General features: G+C 53.4%; 1 protein-coding gene and 1 long non-coding RNA gene across 2 annotated transcripts in view; one reads left to right on the top strand and one right to left on the bottom strand.

The window, feature by feature from the left end:
- Positions 1-951: 951 nt before the first annotated feature.
- The window catches only part of LOC473397 (ovostatin homolog 2), a 93,389-nt gene continuing 73,839 nt past the window's right edge, over positions 952-20,501 (bottom strand). The window contains 13 exon segments of the mRNA XM_063786184.1: positions 952-1,408; positions 2,825-2,937; positions 3,512-3,573; positions 3,576-3,770; positions 3,839-4,206; positions 5,503-6,106; positions 9,715-9,861; positions 10,633-11,467; positions 14,806-14,930; positions 16,501-16,623; positions 18,195-18,324; positions 18,570-18,798; positions 19,234-19,339. Of these exon segments, the coding sequence (XP_063642254.1) occupies positions 1,231-1,408; positions 2,825-2,937; positions 3,512-3,573; positions 3,576-3,770; positions 3,839-4,206; positions 5,503-6,106; positions 9,715-9,861; positions 10,633-11,467; positions 14,806-14,930; positions 16,501-16,623; positions 18,195-18,324; positions 18,570-18,798; positions 19,234-19,339 (3,215 nt within the window). The 3' untranslated portion in view covers positions 952-1,230.
- On the top strand, positions 8,012-15,767 carry LOC134807575 (uncharacterized). Its single transcript, XR_010148331.1, has 6 exons — positions 8,012-9,817; positions 10,405-10,555; positions 11,081-11,177; positions 11,716-14,811; positions 15,084-15,259; positions 15,339-15,767. It is a non-coding gene; the product is annotated as an uncharacterized LOC134807575 (long non-coding RNA).

The raw sequence follows: 20,501 nt of genomic DNA, 5'->3' as shown, positions 1-20,501 counted from the left end.
GCCAACATAAGGAATCAACCTAAGTGTTCGAAACAGATGAATGGATAATGAAACTGAGGCATATACACATACAAATTATTCAGCCTTAAAAAAAGAAAATTTCTGCCATTTGTAACAACACTGAAGAACTTGGAGGACATTATGTGGAATGAAACAAACCAGATACACACAAAAAACACTGCAGGATCTCACCTGTAAGTTAAATCTAAAGTTGAGTTCATAGATGCAGAGAGTAGAATGGCAGTTATCAGGGATGGGAAAATGGGGAGATGCTGGTCAAAGGATAGAAAGCTTCAGCTGTGCAGGATGAATACATTCTACAAATCTCGGGTACAGCAGTGGCCTACAGTTAACAATGCTGTACTGTATATGTAATATTCCCTAAGGGAGTAGATCTTAAGTGCTTTGTCACAAAAAAAGAAGAGGTAACTGTGTTAAGAGAGGGATGTGTTAGTCAGCTAATTCACATATAGTCACGCTAGATGATAATCAGCTCACTATATATATCAAAACGTCACACCACATACCTTCGATACACAATTGTAATTTCAAAAAATTATGGCAAACTTTGTAAGAGTTTAGTCAAATTTATAAAATAATTACATATCTACTCTGTGACCAGACTGTGTTTGATAGGGAGATGATGTTTCTAAAATGGAAAGCTATCTAGTCACATAGCCAGGGCATATATGAAATAGCCTTGGAACTAGCAAGGAGAAGATGATCAGTGGGATAAAACACTGGTAATCCTTAACGTCCCTTGTTTTTTCCCTTTACAAATCCTATCATACATATCTATAAGAAATTGAAGCATCCAATTATCCTTGGAAGGAAAAAAGAAAAACTTTAAAGAAAAAAAAATATGGCTAAACTTACATTTTCCAAGTAGAAAAGAACATGGTCATTCTTGACTTTAGTCTTCATCACTTGGCCCTTGTTTTCCAGCTTTGAAGAAATTGTTAGGGAAGGATAGAGAATAGATATTAGAACAAATGACAGCGCCAATGCAGAACTGCATGTCCACTCTTTTCTACGTCACATTCTGTTTTATGGAACATTCCTTGGTGCCATGATGTTTTCATAAACACAGGTAGCAACTAAAGAAAAATATATGATGAACCATGGGAAATACTGACCGCTAATTGGTACAAATTAAGTAAACCAGCTCTCCAGTGTTAGCGCAAAAATACAAAGGTGAATGTTGAAGAAGAATTCTATAGTTTTGTTTTGCTAAACTACGGCTAAACAAGTATTTATTTTATCTTTATACTCTATGTAGCTGTCTTTGTGCTGAAAGATTAGGCTTCTATTATTTACCTCTTCAATGGATGACATGGTTGGAGTAAATCCTGATAGCATTCTTACATCTATAACCACCATACTGGATTTATTGCAAATTCCAGTGTATCTGAAAATTTTAAGAAAACACTCGTTTAGATATCAATTTTAAAAAGTGACTTATCTCATAATGAGAGTGCCAGGTGGATAAATACTAATTGGCTAGAAATCTGGAGGACAGGTAAAAGCTGAAGAGAAAATATCGGAAGAAAGTCATTTTCAAGCATCTGTGAATAGGCACGACCAGAATGATAATGAAAGAGATGATACATAGCAACAGAAATTGGAGCAAATAATGAATTATCTGGACATGAAATCTTCCCCAAACCCTGCTTTTAAGCTTACCTGCAGTCTCAAAGTTTGAACTGATAAACAGAGCTTCTAAATCTTTTACATATACTTAGGTTAGTGTTAGAGTTGCATAACACTTAGAGGACATCTTTGCTTAAAAGGTGGTATATAAGCATAATTATAGAGTAGATATGTCCCCAGGAGAACTTCTAGCTCAGTTTCCTGCTTCTGGATAAGACTATTGGGGTGTGAAGTTAAGAGTTCCATAGTTCATCAGGGCATGGTTGCTCACACCTGTAATCCCAGCACTTTTGGAGGCCAAGGTGGGTGGATCACTTGAGGGTCAGAGTTCAAGACCAGCCTGGCCAATATGGCAAAACTGACTCTACTAAAAATAGAAAAATTAGCCAGATGTGGTGGTGCACGCCTCTAATCCCAGCTACTCAGGAGGCTGAGCCATAAGAATCCCTTGAACCCAGGAGGTGGAAGTTGCAGTGAGCTGAGATTGTGCCACTGTGCCACTGTACTGCAGCCTGGGTGACAAAGTAAGACTCTGTCTCAAAAAAAAAAGAAAAAGAAAAAGAGTTCCCCAATTCATTGAGTTCTTAGCCCTGGAGCTCAAGCGATTTTTATTTAGAAATTCTAAAAAATATCTCCCAAACTAATTTTACTCAATGTTTTCCACATATTAACTAAGGCTAAAAGCCTTTAGCATCTATAAATCATGCTCGAATTCAAGAGGATCATTTCGTTTTTCTATTCTGAAAAGTAAAAATCTAAAATGTTACTCTTTACAGTTACAAAATAAACATTCGTGGGCTTGCTACTATATGACCATGCATGCTTGTCTTGAGAAAGAAATATAGAATCTCTGTTTTTCAAAACTAGGAGTACTTCCATACAACAGAATAAAAAGTATCATTGAAACATCAGTGCAGTGAAAGCTTTCAAATCCTGCTCACATAGACTGCATGTTTTCTTGCCTCATTTTAGCTCTGATTTAGCTGAAGATGTACTAAATTGTGGTGTCCGGACAGAGGGCTAAAAAGTGACTGTGCTGTAGAATTGTCACCACCAACATGAGAACTCATCATATTACCATGATTTATATTTTGTTATTTCACTACTCTTTGAACTTTTAAAATATTTTACCATCTTCTTCACGTGGGAGTTACTGTCAAAATATGACACTTACTTGAGGGTCACTGTGAGGTCAAAAACAGTCGAAGAGTAGTTCTTTACTATTTCCAAGGAAAGAGAAAATCCAGATGCCTTCTTAGGTAGGAGAACATTGTACTTAAGGGTGGCCTAGAAAGGATAGCAAATTATAAGAAAACTCATCCTGTATTAAGAATTATACAGTCTGACTATAGTCAGTAGTAATGTAATTTTACATTTTAAAATAACCAAGAGTATACTTCAATCATTTGTAACACAATGGATAAATGCTTGAGGTGATGCATACCCCACTTGCCCTGATGTGATTCTTACACATTGCATGCCTGTATCATGCACCCGGTAAATATTTACACCTACTATGTACCCACAGAAATTAAAAATAAAACATTTTTAAAAAGAAAGAACCTATTGTTTATTTCTATTACTAATGCAGTTTACATCTTTATCATCAGGGAATCAGGTTAAATTCTTTAGTTTTCAGAATAATGTAATTTAATGAAGATAGAATACTTTCTAATAGCAATATTCCTCAAGAAACTTCTCTTAGACAGCTGAGTAGCTTTTCATAAAGTAAGTTGCAATTTTGCCTATTGATCATGTAAATACACAAAACGGTCAAATAACACTTCACGTAGAACTGAACAGACGGTCTGACTCTTTTACTGGCAAACACTCATCACCCTCTTAGGCAGATTTCTGTTACCTGGATAAATGTACAACCGTGTCCTTCCACATCTACTGTGTATTGTCCACGTGCCTGTGTTCTGAACGTTGGACCAGTAGGCGGTTATGACCGTTAACCTGGAAAATCTCACTGGATCCTTCACTGCTAAAGGTGACAGTGTTTTGATTCTTAGAGAAGAGCCCCTCTTCCCCCACTGGCTTTTGGGACCCCCATCGCAGGGGGGTAGGCACCACCCGCGAGCCAGGGACCGAGAGACAGCCCATCTTCACCCCTGGCTCTTAGGATCCCCATCGCAGGTGGGGGGTGGAAACCCCCACGAGGCGGGGACTGACAGCCATCCCCTACCACCCCTGGCTCTTAGGACTCCCATCGCAGCGGGGGGAGGCACCTCCCGGGAAGCGGGAACTGAGAGCCAGCCACTCTTGCCCCCCTGGTTCTTAGGACACCCTTCGCAGGGAGGGGAGGCACCCCCCGCGAGGTGGAGACTGACAGCCAGCCCCTGTTCCCCCCCGAATCTTAGGACCCCCTTCGTAGGGGGGGAAGGCACCCCTCGCGAGGCGGGGACTGAGAGCCAGCCCCTCTTCCCCCCCTGGCTCTTAGGATCCCCATCGCGGATCCTAAGATCCTGAGGACCCACCTGGAGGACTGAGGGTATTAGGTGCCCAAGAAGAAAGCTCAGATCTGCCGACCGCAGGTGCCTTACTTGGGATTTACTATCCGACAGGGGTCCGAAAGCAGCTCAGGATCAGAAAAAAAGCAGTTGATTTCCAATGTACCGGAGCCAGCCCCTCTTCCCCTCCTTGCTCTTAGGACCCCTATCGCAGCGGGGCAGGGACACACCACAAGGCGGGAACTGAGAGCCAGCCCCACTTTACCCCTGGCTCTTGGGACCCCCATCGCTGTGCGGAGAGGCACCCCCAGCGAAGCGGGGACTGAGAGCCTGCGCCTCTTCCCCTCCAGGCTCTTCGGACCCCCATCGCCGGGGGGGGGGAGGCACCCCCTGCGAGGCGGGGACTGAGAGCCAGCCGCTCTTTCCACCTGGCTCTTAGGACCCCCATTGCAGGGGGGGACTAACCCCCCGGGGGGCGGGGACTCAGAGACAGCCCTCTTCCCCACCTGGCTCTTGGGATGCCCATCGCAAGGGGGGGAGGCACCCTCCGCGAGGCGGGGACTGAGAGCCAGCCCCTCTTCCCCCCCTGGCTCTAGGGACCCCCACCGCAGGGGGTGAAGGAACCCCACGCGATGTGGGGACTGAGAGCCAGTCCCTCACCCCGTCCCCCCGACTCTTCGGACCCATTCGCAGGCGGGGAGGCACCCCATGCGAGTCGGGGACTGAGAGCCAGCCCCTCTCCCCCTCTGGCTCTTAGGACCCCCATCGCAAGTGGGGGAGGCACCACCCGCGAGGCGGGGACTGAGAGCCAGCCCCTCTTCCCCGCCTGGCTCTTAGGTCCCCCATCGCGGGGGCGGAAGCACACCCCACAAGGCGGGGACTGAGAGCCAGCGCCTCTCCCCCCTGGGCTATTAGGACCCCCACCGCAGGAGTGGGAGACACACCCCAGGAGGCCGGGACTGAGAGCCAGCCCCTCTCCCCCCGCTGGCTATTAAGACACCCATCGCACGGGGTGAGGCACCTCCTAGGAGGCGGGGACTGAGAGCCAGCCCCTCTTTCAACCTGGCTCATAGGACCCCCATCGCAAGGGGGGGAGGCATCCCCCGTGAGGCGGGGACTGAGAGCCAGACCCTCTTCTCCCGCAGGCTCTTGGGACCCCCATCGCAGGGGGGGGGAGGCACCCCCCGCGAGGCGGGGACTGAGAGCCAGCCCCTCTTCCCCCCCTGGCTCTTAGGACCCCATCGCGAGGCGGGGAGGCATCCCCCGCGAGGCGGGGACTGAGAGCCAGCCCCTCTTCCACCCCATGGCTCTTAGGAGCCCCAATGCAGGCGCGTGGCAACCCCCGCGAGGCAGGGACTGAGAGCCAGCACCTCTTCCCCGCCTGTGTCTTAGAACTGACATCGCAGCGCGGGAGGCACTCTTCACGAGGCGGGGACTGAGAGCCAGCCCCTCCCACCTCCGGCTGTTAGGGCCCCCATCGCAGTGGGGGGAGGCACCACCCGAGAGACGGGGACTGAGAGCCAGCCCCTCTTCCCCCCCGGCCCTTGGGACCCCGATCGCAAGGGGGGGAGGCACCCCCCGAGAGGCGGGGATCGAGAGCCTGCCCCCATTCCTCCCCTTGGCTCTTAGGACCCCCATCGCAGGGGGGGAGGCACCCCCCGCGAGTTGGGGACTGAGAGCTAGCCCCTCTTTCCCCCTGGCTCTTAGGACACGCACCGCAGGGGTGGGAGGCACTTCCAGCGAGGCGGGGACTAAGAGCCAGCCCCTCTTCCCCCCCTGGCTTTTAGGATCCCCATCGCAAGGGGGGAAGACACAGCCCGAGAGTTGGGGACTGAGAGCCAGTCCCTCTTCCCCACCTGGATTAGGACCCCCACCGCGGATTCTAAGATCCTTAGCACCCACCTGGAGGACTGTGGGTTTTAGATGTCCAAGAAGAAAGATCAGATCTGCCGACGGCAGGTACTTTACATGGGATTTACTATCCGACAGGGGTCGGAATGCAGCTCGGGATCAGAAAAAAAGCAGGTCATTTGCAATCTACCGGAGCCAGCCCCTCTTCCCCCCCTTGCTCTTAGGACCCCCATCGCAGCGGGGCAGGCACACATCGCGAGGCGGGAACTGAGAGTCAGCCCCTCCCACCCCCGGCTCGTAGGACTCCCATTGCAGGGGGGGAGGCAAACCCCGTGAGGCGGGGACTCAGAGCCAGCCCCTCTTCCCCCCCTGGCTCTTGGGATCCCCATCGCAAGGGGGGGAGGCACCCTCCGCGAGGCGGGGACTGAGAGCCAGCCGCTCTTCCCCCCCTGGCTCTAGGGACCCCCATCGCAGGGGGTGGAGGCACCCCACGCGATGCGGGGACTGAGAGCCAGTCCCTCACCACCCCCCCCGACTCTTCGGACCCCCATCGCAGGCGGGGAGGCACCCCATGCGAGGCGGGGACTGAGAGCCAGCCCCTCTTCCCCCTCTGGCTCTTAGGACCCCCATCGCAAGGGGGGGAGGCACCCCCCGCGAGGCGGGGACTGAGAGCCAGCCCCTCTTCCCCCCCGGCTTAGGACCCCCATCGCGGATCCTAAGATCCTTACGACCCACCTGGAGGACTGTGGGTATTAGCTGCCCAAGAAGAAAGCTCAGAACTGCCGACCTTACTTGGGATTTACTATCCGACAGGGGTCCGAACGCAGCTCGGGATCCGAAGGAAAGCAGGTCACTTGCAATCTACCGGAGCCAGCCCCTCTTCCCCCCCTGGCTCTTAGGACCCCCATTGCAGGGGGGGGACGCACCCCCCGCGAGGCGGGGACTGAGAGCCAGCCCCTCTTTCCCCCTGGCTCTTAGGACACCCATCGCAGGGGAGGGAGGTATCCCCCGCGAGGCGGGGACTGAGAGCCAGCCCCTCTTCCGCCCCTGGCTCTTAGGTCCCCCATCGCGGGGCGGGGGGGGAGCACCCCCCACGAGGCGGGGACTGAGAGCCAGCGCCTCTCCCCCCCCCCAGGCTATTAGGACCCCCATCGCAGGAGGAGGAGACACACCCCAGGAGGCCGGGACTGAGAGCCAGCCCCTCTCCCGCCGCTGGCTATTAAGACACCCATCGCAGGGGGTGAGGCACCCCCTACGAGGCGGGGACTCAGAGCCAGCCCCTTTTTCAATCTGGCTCTCAGGACCCCATCGCAGCGCGGGGAGGCATCCCCCGCGAGGCGGGGACTGAGAGCCAGCCCCTCTTCCCCCCGATGGCTCTTAGGACCCCCAATGCAGGCGCGTGGCAACCCCCGCGAGGCGGGGACTGAGAGCCAGCACCCCTTCCCCGCCTGTGTCTTAGAACTGACATCGCAGCGGGCGAGGCACTCTTCACGAGGCGGGGACTGAGAGCCAGCCCCTCCCACCCCCGGCTGTTAGGACCCCCATCGCAGTGGGGGGAGGCACCACCCGAGAGACAGGGACTGAGAGCCAGCCCCTCTTCCCCACTTGGCCCTTGGGACCCCGATCGCAACGGGGGGAGGCACCCCCCGAGAGGCGGGGATCGAGAGCCTGCCCCTATTCCCCCCCTTGGCTCTTAGGACCCTCATCGCAGGGGCGGAGGCACCCCCCGCGAGTTGGGGACTGAGAGCCAGCCGCTCTTTCCCCCTGGCTCTTAGGATACCCATCGCAGGAGTGGGAGGCACTTCCAGCGAGGCGGGGACTGAGAGCCAGCCCCTCTTCCCTACCTGGCTCTTAGGATCCCCATCGCAAGGGGGGAAGACACCGCCCGCGACTCGGGGACTGAGAGCCAGCGAGCGCCTCTCCCCACCCCCCCCCAGGCTATTAGGACCCCCATCGCAGGAGGGGGAGACACACCCCAGGAGGCCGGGACTGTGAGCCAGCCCCTCTCCCCCCGCTGGCTATTAAGACACCCATCGCAGGGGGTGAGGCACCACCTACGAGGCGGGGACTCAGAGCCAGCCCCTCTTTCAACCTGGCTCTTAGGACCCCCATCGCTGGGGGGGAGGCATCCCCCGCGAGGCGGGGACTGAGAGCCAGCCCCTCCCACCCTCAGCTCTTAGGACTCTCATTGCATGGGGGGAGGCAAACCCCACGAGGCGGGGACTCAGAGCCAGCCCCTCTTCCCCCCCTGGCTCTTGGGATCCCCATCGCAAGTGGGGGAGGCACCCTCCGCGAGGCGGGGACTGAGAGCCAGCCCCTCTTCCCCCCTGGCTCTAGGGACCCCCATCGCAGGGGGTGGAGGCACCCCACGCGATGCGGGGACTGAGAGCCAGTCCCTCACCTCCCCCCGACTCTTCGGACCCCCATCGCAGGCGGGGAGGCACCCCATGCGAGGCGGAGACTGAGAGCCAGCCCCTCTTCCCCCTCTGGCTCTTAGGACCCCCATCGCAAGGGGGGGAGGCACCCCCCGCGAGGCGAGGACTGAGAGGCAGCCCCTCTTCCCCCCCTGGCTCTTAGGTCCCCCATCGCAGGGCGGGAAGCACACCCCACAAGGCCGGGACTGAGAGCCAGCGCCTCTCCCCCGCGGGCTGTTAGGACCCCCACCGCAGGAGTGGGAGACACACCCCAGGAGGCCGGGACTGAGAGCCAGCCCCTCTCCCCCCGCTGGCTATTAAGACACCCATCCGAGCGGGGTGAGGCACCTCCTAGGAGGCGGGGACTGAGAGCCAGCCCCTCTTTCAACCTGGCTCTTAGGACCCCCATCGCAAGGGGGGGAGGCATCCCCCGTGAGGCGGGGACTGAGAGCCAGCCCCTCTTCCCCCTCTGGCTCTTGGGACCCCCATCGCAGGGGTGGGAGGCACCCCCCGCGAGGCGGGGACTGAGAGCCAGCCCCTCTTCCCCGCCTGGCTCTTAGGTGCCCCTTCGCGGGGGGGTGAAGCACCCCCCACGAGGCGGGGATTGAGAGCCAGCGCCTCTCCCCCCCCCCCCCCGGGCTATTAGGACCCGATCGCAGGAGGGGGAGACACACCCCAGGAGGCCGGGACTGAGAGCCAGCCCCTCTCCCCCCGCTGGCTATTAAGACACCCATCGCAGGGGGTGAGGCATCCCCTGCGAGGCGGGGACTCAGAGCCAGCCCCTCCGTCAACCTGGCTCTTAGGACCCCCATCGCAGGGGGGGGAGGCATCCCCCGCGAGGCGGGGACTGAGAGCCAGCCCCTCTTCCCCCCCATGGCTCTTAGGATCCCCAATGCAGGCGCGTGGCACCCCCCGCGAGGCGGGGACTGAGAGCCAGCACCTCTTCCCCGCCTGTGTCTTAGAACTGACATCGCAGCGGGGGAGGCACTCCTCACGAGGCAGGGACTGAGAGCCAGCCCCTCCCACCCCCGGCTCTTAGGACCCCCATCGCAGTGGGGGGAGGCACCACCCAAGAGACGGGGACTGAGAGCCAGCCCCTCTTCCCCCCCGGCCCTTGGGACCCCTATCGCAAGGGGGGGAGGCACCCCCCGAGAGGCGGGGATCGAGAGCCTGCCCCTATTCTCCCCATTGGCTCTTAGGACCCCCATCGCAGGGGGGGAGGCACCCCCCGCGAGTTGGGGACTGAGAGCCAGCCCCTATTCCCCCCTGGCTCTTAGGACACCCATCGCAGGGGTGGGAGGCACTTCCAGCGAGGCGGGGACTAAGAGCCAGCCCCTCTTCCCCACCTGGATTAGGACCCCCACTGCGGATTCTAAGATCCTTAGCACCCACCTGGAGGACTGTGGGTTTTAGATGTCCAAGAAGAAAGATCAGATCTGCCGACGGCAGGTACCTTACTTGGGATTTACTATCCGACAGGGGTCCGAAGGCAGCTCGGGATCAGAAAAAAAGCAGGTCATTTGCAATCTACCGGAGCCAGCCCCTCTTCCCCCGCTTGCTCTTAGGACCCCCATCGCAGCGGGGCAGGCACACATCGCGAGGCGGGAACTGAGAGTCAGCCCCTCCCACCCCCGGCTCGTAGGACTCCCATTGCAGGGGGGGAGGCAAACCCCGTGAGGTGGGGACTCAGAGCCAGCCCCTCTTCCCCCCCTGGCTCTTGGGATCCCCATCGCAAGGAGGGGAGGCACCCTCCGCGAGGCGGGGACTGAGAGCCAGCCCCGCTTCCCCCCCTGGCTCTAGGGACCCCCATCGCAGGGGGTGGAGGCACCCCACGCGATGCGGGGACTGAGAGCCAGTCCCTCACCCCCCACGACTCTTCGGACCCCCATCGCAGGCGGGGAGGCACCCCATGCGAGGCGGGGACTGAGAGCCAGCCCCTCTTCCCCCTCTGGCTCTTAGGACCCCCATCGCAAGGGGGGGAGGCACCCCCCGCGAGGCGGGGACTGAGAGCCAGCCCCTCTTCCCCCCCGGCTTAGGACCCCCATCGCGGATCCTAAGATCCTTACGACCCACCTGGAGGACTGTGGGTATTAGCTGCCCAAGAAGAAAGCTCAGAACTGCCGACCTTACTTGGGATTTACTATCCGACAGGGGTCCGAACGCAGCTCGGGATCCGAAGGAAAGCAGGTCATTTGCAATCTACCGGAGCCAGCCCCTCTTCCCCCACTGGCTCTTAGGACCGCCATTACAAGGGGGGGACGCACCCCCCGCGAGGCAGGGACTGAGAGCCAGCCCCTCTTTCCCCCTGGCTCTTAGGACACCCATCGCAGGGGAGGGAGGTATCCCCCGCGAGGCGGGGACTGAGAGCCAGCCCCTCTTCCCCCTCTGGCTCTTCGGTCCCCCATCGCGGGGGGGGGAAGCACCCCCCACGAGGCGGGGACTGAGAGCCAGCGCCTCTCCCCCCCGGGCTATTAGGACCCCCATTGCAGAGGGGGGACGCACCCCCGCGAGGCGGGGACGGAGAGCCAGCCCCTCTTTCCCCCTGGCTCTTAGGACACCCATCGCAGGGGGGGGAGGTAGCCCCCACGAGGCGGGGACTGAGAGCCAGCCCCTCTTCCCCGCCTGGCTCTTAGGTCCCCCATCGCGGCGGGGGGAAGCACCCCCCACGAGGCGGGGACTGAGAGCCAGCGCCTCTCCCCCCCGGGCTATTAGGACCCCCATCGCAGGAGGAGGAGACACACCCCAGGAGGCCGGGACTGAGAGCCAGCCCCTCTCCCGCCGCTGGCTATTAAGACACCCATCGCAGGGGGTGAGGCACCCCCTACGAGGCGGGGACTCAGAGCCAGCCCCTTTTTCAATCTGGCTCTCAGGACCCCATCGTAGGGGGGAGGTGGCATCCCCCGCGAGGCGGGGACTGAGAGCCAGCCCCTCTTCCACCCCATGGCTCTTAGGACCCCCAATGCAGGCGCGTGGCAACCCCCGCGAGGCGGGGACTGAGAGCCAGCACCTCTTCCCCGCCTGTGTCTTAGAACTGACATCGCAGCGGGCGAGGCACTCTTCACGAGGCGGGGACTGAGAGCCAGCCCCTCCCACCCCCGGCTGTTAGGACCCCCATCGCAGTGGGGGGAGGCACCACCCGAGAGACAGGGACTGAGAGCCAGCCCCTCTTCCCGACTTGGCCCTTGGGACCCCGATCGCAAGGGGGGGAGGCACCCCCCGAGAGGCAGGGATCGAGAGCCTGCCCCATTCCCCCCCCTTCGCTCTTAGGACCCCCATCGCAGGAGTGGGAGGCACTTCCAGCGAGGAGGGGACTGAGAACCATCCCCTCTTCCCCCCCTGGCTCTTAGGATCCCCATCGCAAGGGGGGAAGACACCGCCCGCGACTCGGGGACTCAGAGCCAGCGCCTCTCCCCCCCCCCAGGCTATTAGGACCCCCATCGCAGGAGGGGGAGACACACCCCAGGAGGCCGGGACTGAGAGCCAGCCCCTCTCCCCCCGCTGGCTATTAAGACACCCATCGCAGGGGGTGAGGCACCCCCTACGAGGCGGGGACTCAGAGCCAGCCCCTCTTTCAACCTGGCTCTTAGGACCCCCATCGCAGGGGGGGAGGCATCCCCCGCGAGGGGGGGACTGAGAGCCAGCCCCTCTTGCCCCCCATGGCTCTTAGGACCCCCAATGCAGGCGCGTGGCACCCCCCGCGAAGCGGGGACTGAGAGCCAGCCCCTCCCACCCACGGCTCTTCGGACTCTCATTGCAGGGGGTGAGGCAAACCCCGCGAGGCGGGGACTCAGAGCCAGCCCCTCTTCCCCCCCTGGCTCTAGGGACCCCCATCGCAGGGGGTGGAGGCACCCCACGCGATGTGGGGACTGAGAGCCAGTCCCTCAACCCCCCCGACTCTTCGGACCCCATTCGCAGGCGGGGAGGCACCCCATGCGAGGCGGGGACTGAGAGCCAGCCCCTCTTCCCGCGCTGGCTCTTAGGACCCCCATCGCAGCGGGGGGAGGCACCCCCGCGAGGCGGGGACTGAGAGGCAGCCCCTCTTCCCCCCCTGGCTCTTAGGTCCCCCATCGCGAGGGGGGGAGGCATCCCCCGCGAGGCGGGGACTGAGAGCCAGCCCCTCTTCCACCCCATGGCTCTTAGGACCCCCAATGCAGGCGCGTGGCAACCCCCGCGAGGCGGGGACTGAGAGCCAGCACCTCTTCCCGGCCTGTGTCTTAGAACTGACATCGCAGCGGGGGAGGCACTCTTCAGGAGGCGGGGACTGAGAGCCAGCCCCTCCCACCCCCGGCTCTTAGGACCCCCATCGCAGTGGGGGGCGGCACCACCCGAGAGACGGGGATCGAGAGCCTGCCCCTATTCCCCCCCTTGGCTCTTAGGACCCCCATCGCAGGGGTGGGAGGCACTTCCAGCGAGGCGGGGACTGAGAGCCAGCCCCTCTTCCCCCCCACTGGCTTTTAGGATCCCCATCGCAAGGGGGGAAGACACAGCCCGCGAGTTGGGGACTGAGAGCCAGCCCCTCTTCCCCCCCAGGCTCTTGGGACCCCCATTGCAGGGGGGGAGGCACCCCCCGCGAAGCGGGGACTGAGAGCCGGCCCCTCTTCCCCCCCTGGCTTTGGACCCGCACCGCAGATTCTAAGATCCTTAGCACCCACCTGGAGGACTGTGGGTTTTAGGTGTCCAAGAAGAAAGATCAGATCTGCCGACGGCAGTTACCTTACATGGGATTTACTATCCGAAAGGGGTCCGAACGCAGCTCGGGATCAGAAAAACAGCAGTTCATTTGCAATGTACCGGAGCCAGCCCCTCTTCCCCCACTTGCTCTTAGGACCCCCATCGCAGCGGGGCAGGCACACACCGCAAGGCGGGAACTGAGAGCCAGCCCCACTTCCCCCCTGGCTCTTGGGACCCCCATCGCTGTGCGGGGAGGCACCCCCTGCGAAGCGGGGACTGAGAGCGAGTCCCTCACCCTGCCCCAGCTCTTCGGACCCCCATCGCAGGGGGGGGCACCCACCGGGAGGCGGGAACTGAGAGCCAGCCCCTCTACCCCCCGTGGCTCTTAGGAGCCCCATCGCAGGGTGGGAGGCCACCCAGCGAGGCAAGGATTGAGGGCCCGCCCCTCTTCCTCCCCTGGCTCTTAGGAGCCCCATCGCGGGTGGGGGAGGCACCCCCCGCGAGGCAGGGAGTGAGAGCCAGCCTCTCTTCCTCCCCTGGCTCTTAGGACCCCCATCGCAGTGGGTGGAGGCACCCCCCGCGAGGCGGGGACTGAGAGCAAGCCCCTTTTCCCCCCCTGGCTCTTAGGACACCCAGCGCAGAGGTGGGAGGCACCCCCTGCGAGGCAGGAACTGAGAGCCAGATCCACTTACCCCCGGCTCTTGGGATCCCCATCGCAGAGGGGGGAGGCACCCCACACGAGGTGGGGACTGAGAGCCAGCCCCTCTGCCCCCCCTGGCTATTAGGACCCCCATCGCAGGGGGGAGAGGCAACCCCCGCGAGGCAGGGACGGAGATCCTGCCCCTCTTCCCCCCTTGGCTCTTAGGACCCCCATCGCAGGCGCTTGGCACCCCACGCGAGGCGGGTACTGAGAGCCAGCTCCTCTTCCCCCCCCCCCCGTCTCTTAGGACTGCCGTCGCAGGGGGGGAGGTACCCCCCGCGAGGCAGAGACTGAGAGAAAGCCCCTCTTCACCTCTGGCTCTTAGGCCCCCATCCCGGGGGGTGAGGCACCCCATGCGAGGCGGGGACTGAGAGCCAGCACCTATTCCCACCCTGTCTCTTAGGACTGCCATCGCACGGGGGGAGGTATCCCCCGCGAGGCAGGGACTGAGAGCCAGCCCCTCTTCACCCCTGGCTCTTAGGCCTCCATCGCAGGGGCGGGGAGGCACCCCATGTGAGGCGGGGACTGAGAGCCAGCCCCTATTCCCCACCTGGCCCTTGGGACCCCCATCGCAGTGGGGGAGGCACCACCCGCGAGGCGGGGAGTGAAAGCCAGCCCCTCTTCCCCCACTGGCTCTTAGGAACCCCAACGCAGAGGGGGAAGGCACCCCCCGCGAGGCGGGGACTGAGAGCCAGCCCCTCTTCCCCCGCTGGCTCTTCGGACCCCAATCACGGGGTGGAGGCACCTTCCGCGAGGCGGGGAACTAGATCCAGCCCCTCTTCTCCCCGTGGCTCTTAGGACCCCCATCGCAGTGGGAGGAGGCACCCCCCGCGAGGTGGGGACTGAGAGCCAGTTCCTCTTCCCCCCCGGCTCTTGGGACTGGCATCGCAGGGGTGGGAGGCACCCCCTACGCAGCGGGGACTGAGAGCCAGACCCTCTCCCACCCCTGGCTATTAGGACCCCATCGCAGGGGGGAGGAGGCACCCCCCGCGAGTCGGGGACTGAGAGCCAGCTCCTCTTCCCCGCCTGGCTCTTAGGATCCGCGGTGGACTCACAGCCTGTTTACCATATTGTGAGTAATATCATCTCCCCCTCTGGAGATTATGAACTGTTTCACAGACAGGTGGACACCCTTGGTGTACAGAAGGTGTACACCCGTCTGTATTGGGAGTAATATCATCCTCTTCCTCCCTGAATATTAAGAACAGTATCACAGGGGTGTCGCTACTCCCTGCGATATCGCGTGTCATATCCTCCTCTCCCACGTTGCAATTAGAAACAATATCAGTGGGGGTGTGTCCACCTTCTCTCATATTGAAAGTAATCTCATTTTCTTCCCTCCAGGACCATGGGAACAATATCCCAGGGGGGTTTCCACTTTCTGCCATATATGTAGTCACATCACCCACTCCGCCTTGGAATATTATTAAGGACCATCTAACACGAGGGTGTATACGTCCTGCGATATTGGGAGTAATATCAACTTCTCGGCCTCTGCATATGAGGAAGAATATCACAGGGTGGGTGTACACCTCGTGCTCTATTATGCAGAGTCATATCTGTCTATTATCGGGAGTAATATCATTTTCTCCCTTTCAGGATATTAATAACAATTTCACAGGCTGGGTGAACACAGCCGGCGATGCTGAAATTATCATCATCCTCTCCCCCTCTTCCCCTCCTGGCTCTCAGTCCCCGCCTCACGGGTTATGTAGCGGATTATGGCAAGAAGACAAACTGCAGTTTCCTGCACAGAACAGCACAAACAATGATCCAAGCTCAGTTACAACACAATATTGGTCATCATTTGACCATGGACTTCATATCAACCCTTAGAAATGTTCCTAAAACAGGTCAGCAAAACACCAAGAAGCAATATCCTGAATGATAGGAAAATATCCTTCCTTGTGCAAATTGTTTCCACTTAAATTAATTTTTTTCAACAAATGTTAATTATATTTTTACTTTCTAAAACTTTTTAATAAAATATAGCCTCCTTGGTTAAAAATGGTGTCAAAGCTTTTCTAAAAGTTAAGGCATTACTTAACTGAATTATGATTCAGTGGCCACTGTGGCTGCCATGGATAATTCTTTTTTTTCTGTTCATCTTCAAAGAAGGGAATTCAGAATCAGGAAAAGATCTTTGGAAATTGATTAGCATATGGTTTTACTCCAAAACTAAGACCAAACACAAAGAGAAATGAAGATTTTTCTCATGGAAATAAAACTGCTTTTTTGCATTTTCAATTTGTTTCCAAGTAAGGAAAAACATGTCATTGTTTCTCATACCCAACATGTCTCCTGTTTTCCTTCTTTTCATTTGCTTTTCCCAGTGTATAGCCCACAGAACTGAGCGAAAGCTTTCTTTTTGGCCCGTATATAATTTGAACAGAGTATCATCAGGTGTCTAATGTACCACCAAGAGTGGTGCTTACGACAAAAATGTCCTCTAGACTTATTCTATGTTCGCTGTGTGAATGAAGATACAAATGGTCATAAATTCCTGGAACGGGAGACCTTATTTCATTCATTTCTATTTAGAGGCTTCCTAGTAGAGTGCCTGATACACAATAACTGGCCAATAAATAATTGTTGAGGAAATAAAATAAGATTAATAAGATAATAAGAATCTTATTACCAAAGATTCTTCTTCTCAGAAAGGGTTTGTTGTGATAGCTTTACTATTAATATCTCACTTGTCATAGAGTTACAGCTTCTGCATTAAACATATTGCTATTAATATCAGGCCTACATTAATCACCTGGTTGGAAGAAAAGCCTCCATGGGAATTCATCTTTGCAGTTTAGCTTTTGCTGCTCCATTCCTTCATTTGGGCAAGCACTGCTTTGTTTGGACTCAGCAACTGCAGTGATATTCACTTTACCTGGAAGACATTCCCAAATATAAATTAAATTGATCATTGGTCCCTTCTGTAATGAGAAATGACTAGAGTCTGTGAACCATGTCTTGAATTGGATTAACTAAATCCTATCATTAAGTTAATGCTTAGAACAAAATAACTTATTTCTTCTCCTTCCTAGGTATAATGTGGTATCTTCCATTTCACCTGTTCCATGATTTTAATGATTCCTTACATTAAATGATAAATTTACTTAATTAAAACTTAAGAAATTTTAGGAAAAGTAACATTTTACAAAGTTGTCTGAGTCAATTTCTTGATATTGATTGTTTATAAAGGTTACTTATGACAATATAGGCTAATAATGTCAGCGAACTAGGGCTCCTAACTTCCCAAAATCAAGCAAGCATAGTAAAATATGATATAGTAGATAGGCACTGGATTGAAATAATGTCCTAGCAGGGAATCCATTGTTTTTAAACTTCCTGATTTCACATTATGTAATTAGAACTGATCACCAGTTTCCTTGCTTGTGAAAATTACAGGATTGAAAACAATCATTCTTTAAGGTTATTATTATTTACGTGACTATATGCCAATATACATAACCAATATATTGTTCTTTTTGTTGTTGTTGTTGTTGTGTTTTAGTGTTTCTCTGTCTCAGGAAGCTTGCTATTTCACTCTTAAAACTGTGTCTTCCACTTAATGTCATAAAACTATACAAGTTGGTACAGTATTCTGTCTCAATTGCCAAGGTAGGATTTTGAAGATCTTGTGCAGTAGAAATATTGAGAAACTTCAAATCTAATAGAAAAATAGTCTGAGAACAGCATCACAACTGAGCTAAAATAATCTCATAGATATATTATTTGCTATTAAAATAATACAATGAATATAGTACATTAAAGAAAATTTGAATGACCATTTTTTAAAAGTAGTGATTAAAAGTGTCACGCACATTGTATCTAGCATTCCTTGTTTACTAGAATTTTAAACTTTTTCCATTCTATGTATTTTCAATATTTCAATAGGAGACAAGTTTATTTTTCCATCTTGCAGATAGCATAGGCACTAAGACAATATTCTCAGTTTTTGATCTCAATCCAATCATTTAGTGATTTTGGTATCCCCATGGCACATCTAGTAAGTTTACAAACCTGACAATTCCCTCATTGGTCATCATGATGGAGCAGCAATTTTCGTGAAGGTGGCCTGGGTTCATGATGGTAGGTGAAGGACCCAGCGAGAAGTCAAATAATTAAGGTGGCATTAATGATAGCATGGCCTTCATTTGGGATATGGCATATGCCAAACATATAGTCCATGATAGGTCATGCAAGTTAGCATTTATATTGTATTTTAATTACATTATGCTCTTGTAAAAATGAATGGTGGTTTTGATCTACACAGCATTAACAACCAGAAATTAGATTACTATAGAGTAGAATTTCTAATGGAGAATTTACAATAAGAATTTTAAAAATGTGAGGGAGAAAATCACGTTTGTATAGACAATTTAAGGAAAGTAAATGGAGACAATAAATATGGGCTGGTTTTCCATGAGTGACTGGTGTAGACAGATAGCTGCTTACCCAATTTCTTAGGTATAATAGTCCAGATGTTTGTTTTCCTCCCTCCAGCTTGAATAATCTCACTGCCATTGATTTTCCAGGTATGAATATTTGCTTCATAATTCTGAGACTCCTCCACTTGAACAGAAATCTAAGAAAACAATCATGGCAATGAGGATAGCACTGGAACACACATCACTATGAAACACCATGCTCAATACACTGTTTAAACTGTCACTGTGAATGAAAGCAATTGTATTTGTTTGAGGAATATGGACCTAAGTCTTATACCTTTATAGTAGCATTTTGCATTTGAGGATAAACAGAATATGGAAATATTAAGAAATATTTTAGCTTTGTTAGATTTTTGCCTCCAGATCAAACAGAACAACTCACCTCTACACATGTATTTAGGTAGCTGAAGACATTGACAATCAAATCAAATTGTTCATTTTGAACAACCGAAAAGGGTGAGGCAATTTCAATAAAGAAAGGTTGGGAGACTTCTAGAGTGGTTGTAGAGGAAATGCCAAATCCAACGTCGCCATTCACACAAAAGCCACTTGCCTCCCATTGGGTTATCGTATCAGGAATGAGGAACGAAAGATTGGCAGAGCCTGAGGAAGTGGAAGCGGTTATCGGTAAAACACATTCTTTGTCTGAACCAAGAACTTAAAATTAAGTGCAGAGCAAGCAGAAAAGTATTGACTGAAGCTCAAAAGTGAGTTATATTGTTTGGATGGGGTGTTAGATAAAAATAATGAGAGCTGGATTTTTATAAAATTTGAGTATAGAAAGGTCATTTTTCTTTAAACGCCACATTTTTTTTTAATTGGGGCAGGTTAAATCTGTCTCCATAAAATGAATAGAAGAGAAACTCTTGGTGAAGGGAAAACAATGCTAGAGAAAAAAATAAAATAAAATGTATGATAAGTACATGCAAATCAATGATACATATTTTACAAATATGGTACTGTTTTATATACCCAGGAATAAACCTGAAGAAAGAAAAAGAAAATAGCAATAAAGACACATAGGAGAGAAAATGGTTAAAACTCACTCAACACTGACGAGGTCCCACATCCATGTCTCTGGGAAGTTTGTTCTTACTGTTTGAATTATAGCCTGTTCTACATAGTCAGCATTCTCCCCTCTGATTCCACTAGCTAAAAAAAAAAAAGGAAGAAGTACCTTATTCAGACCTTGGACTCTGCAAATTATGGTCTATATATTATCAGGGTGTAAGGTCTCCATAAAACACCTCACTTTCCTGTATCACAGTCACTTACTATGACTGTTTTCCTGTATCACCATACATTGCCTGTTCCCCTACACAGTCAGGTACCACATAATGACACTGTGATCAATGACAGACCACTTAGACTACAGTGGTCCCATAAAGTTAGAATGGAGCTGAAAAATTCCTACCACTTATTGACATCAAAGCCATCATAACGTTGTAGTGCAATGCATTGGTCATGGGTTTGTGGTGATGCTGGTGTAAACAAACCTACTGCACTGCCAGTCCTATAAAAATATAGCAGACACAATTCTGTACAGTACATAATATTTGATAATGATGACTATGTTACCGGTTTTTGTGCTTACTATACTATACTGTTTACTGTTTAGAGTGTACTGTTCTTACTTATCAAAAAAATTAACTGCAAAACAGCTTCAGGCAGGTCCTTCAGGAGATGTTCCAGAAGAAGGCATTGCTATCATAGATGATGACAGCTCCATGCATGTTATTGCCCCAGAAGAACTTTCAGTGGTACAAGATGTGGAGGTAGAAGATAGTGATATTGATGATCCTGACCTTGTATAGGCCTAGATTAATGTGTGTGTTTGCATCTTCGTTTTAAACAAAAAAGTATAAAAGTTAAAGAAAATTAAAAAATAGGAAAAAGCTTATAGAATAAGAATGTAAACAAAGAAAATATATTTGTACCCTGACTCACTCAGAGTAACTTTTAACCTTGCAAGCTCCATTCACGGGAAGTGCTCTATATAAAAGTATAACTTTTTTTTATCTTGTATACCACATTTTCACTGTGCCTTTTCCATGTTTAGCAACGATTAGATACACAAATAGTTACCATCGTGGTACAACTGCCTACAGTATTCAGTATAGTCACATGCTGCGGAGGTTTGTAGCCTAGGAAAAATAGGCTGTACCACATAGCATAGGTGTGTTGCAGGCTACAGCATCTAGGTTTGCGTAAGTACACTCTATGATGTTCGCACAACAATATCACCTAACAATGCATTTTTCAGAACAAATTCTCCATCACTAAGTGAAGCATGATTGTATTTCTGACATTGCAT

Source organism: Pan troglodytes, chromosome 10, assembly GCF_028858775.2.
Source record: "Pan troglodytes isolate AG18354 chromosome 10, NHGRI_mPanTro3-v2.0_pri, whole genome shotgun sequence".
In the NCBI taxonomy this organism is placed as follows: domain Eukaryota; kingdom Metazoa; phylum Chordata; class Mammalia; order Primates; family Hominidae; genus Pan; species Pan troglodytes.
This window is presented reverse-complemented; position numbering and strand designations above follow the sequence as displayed.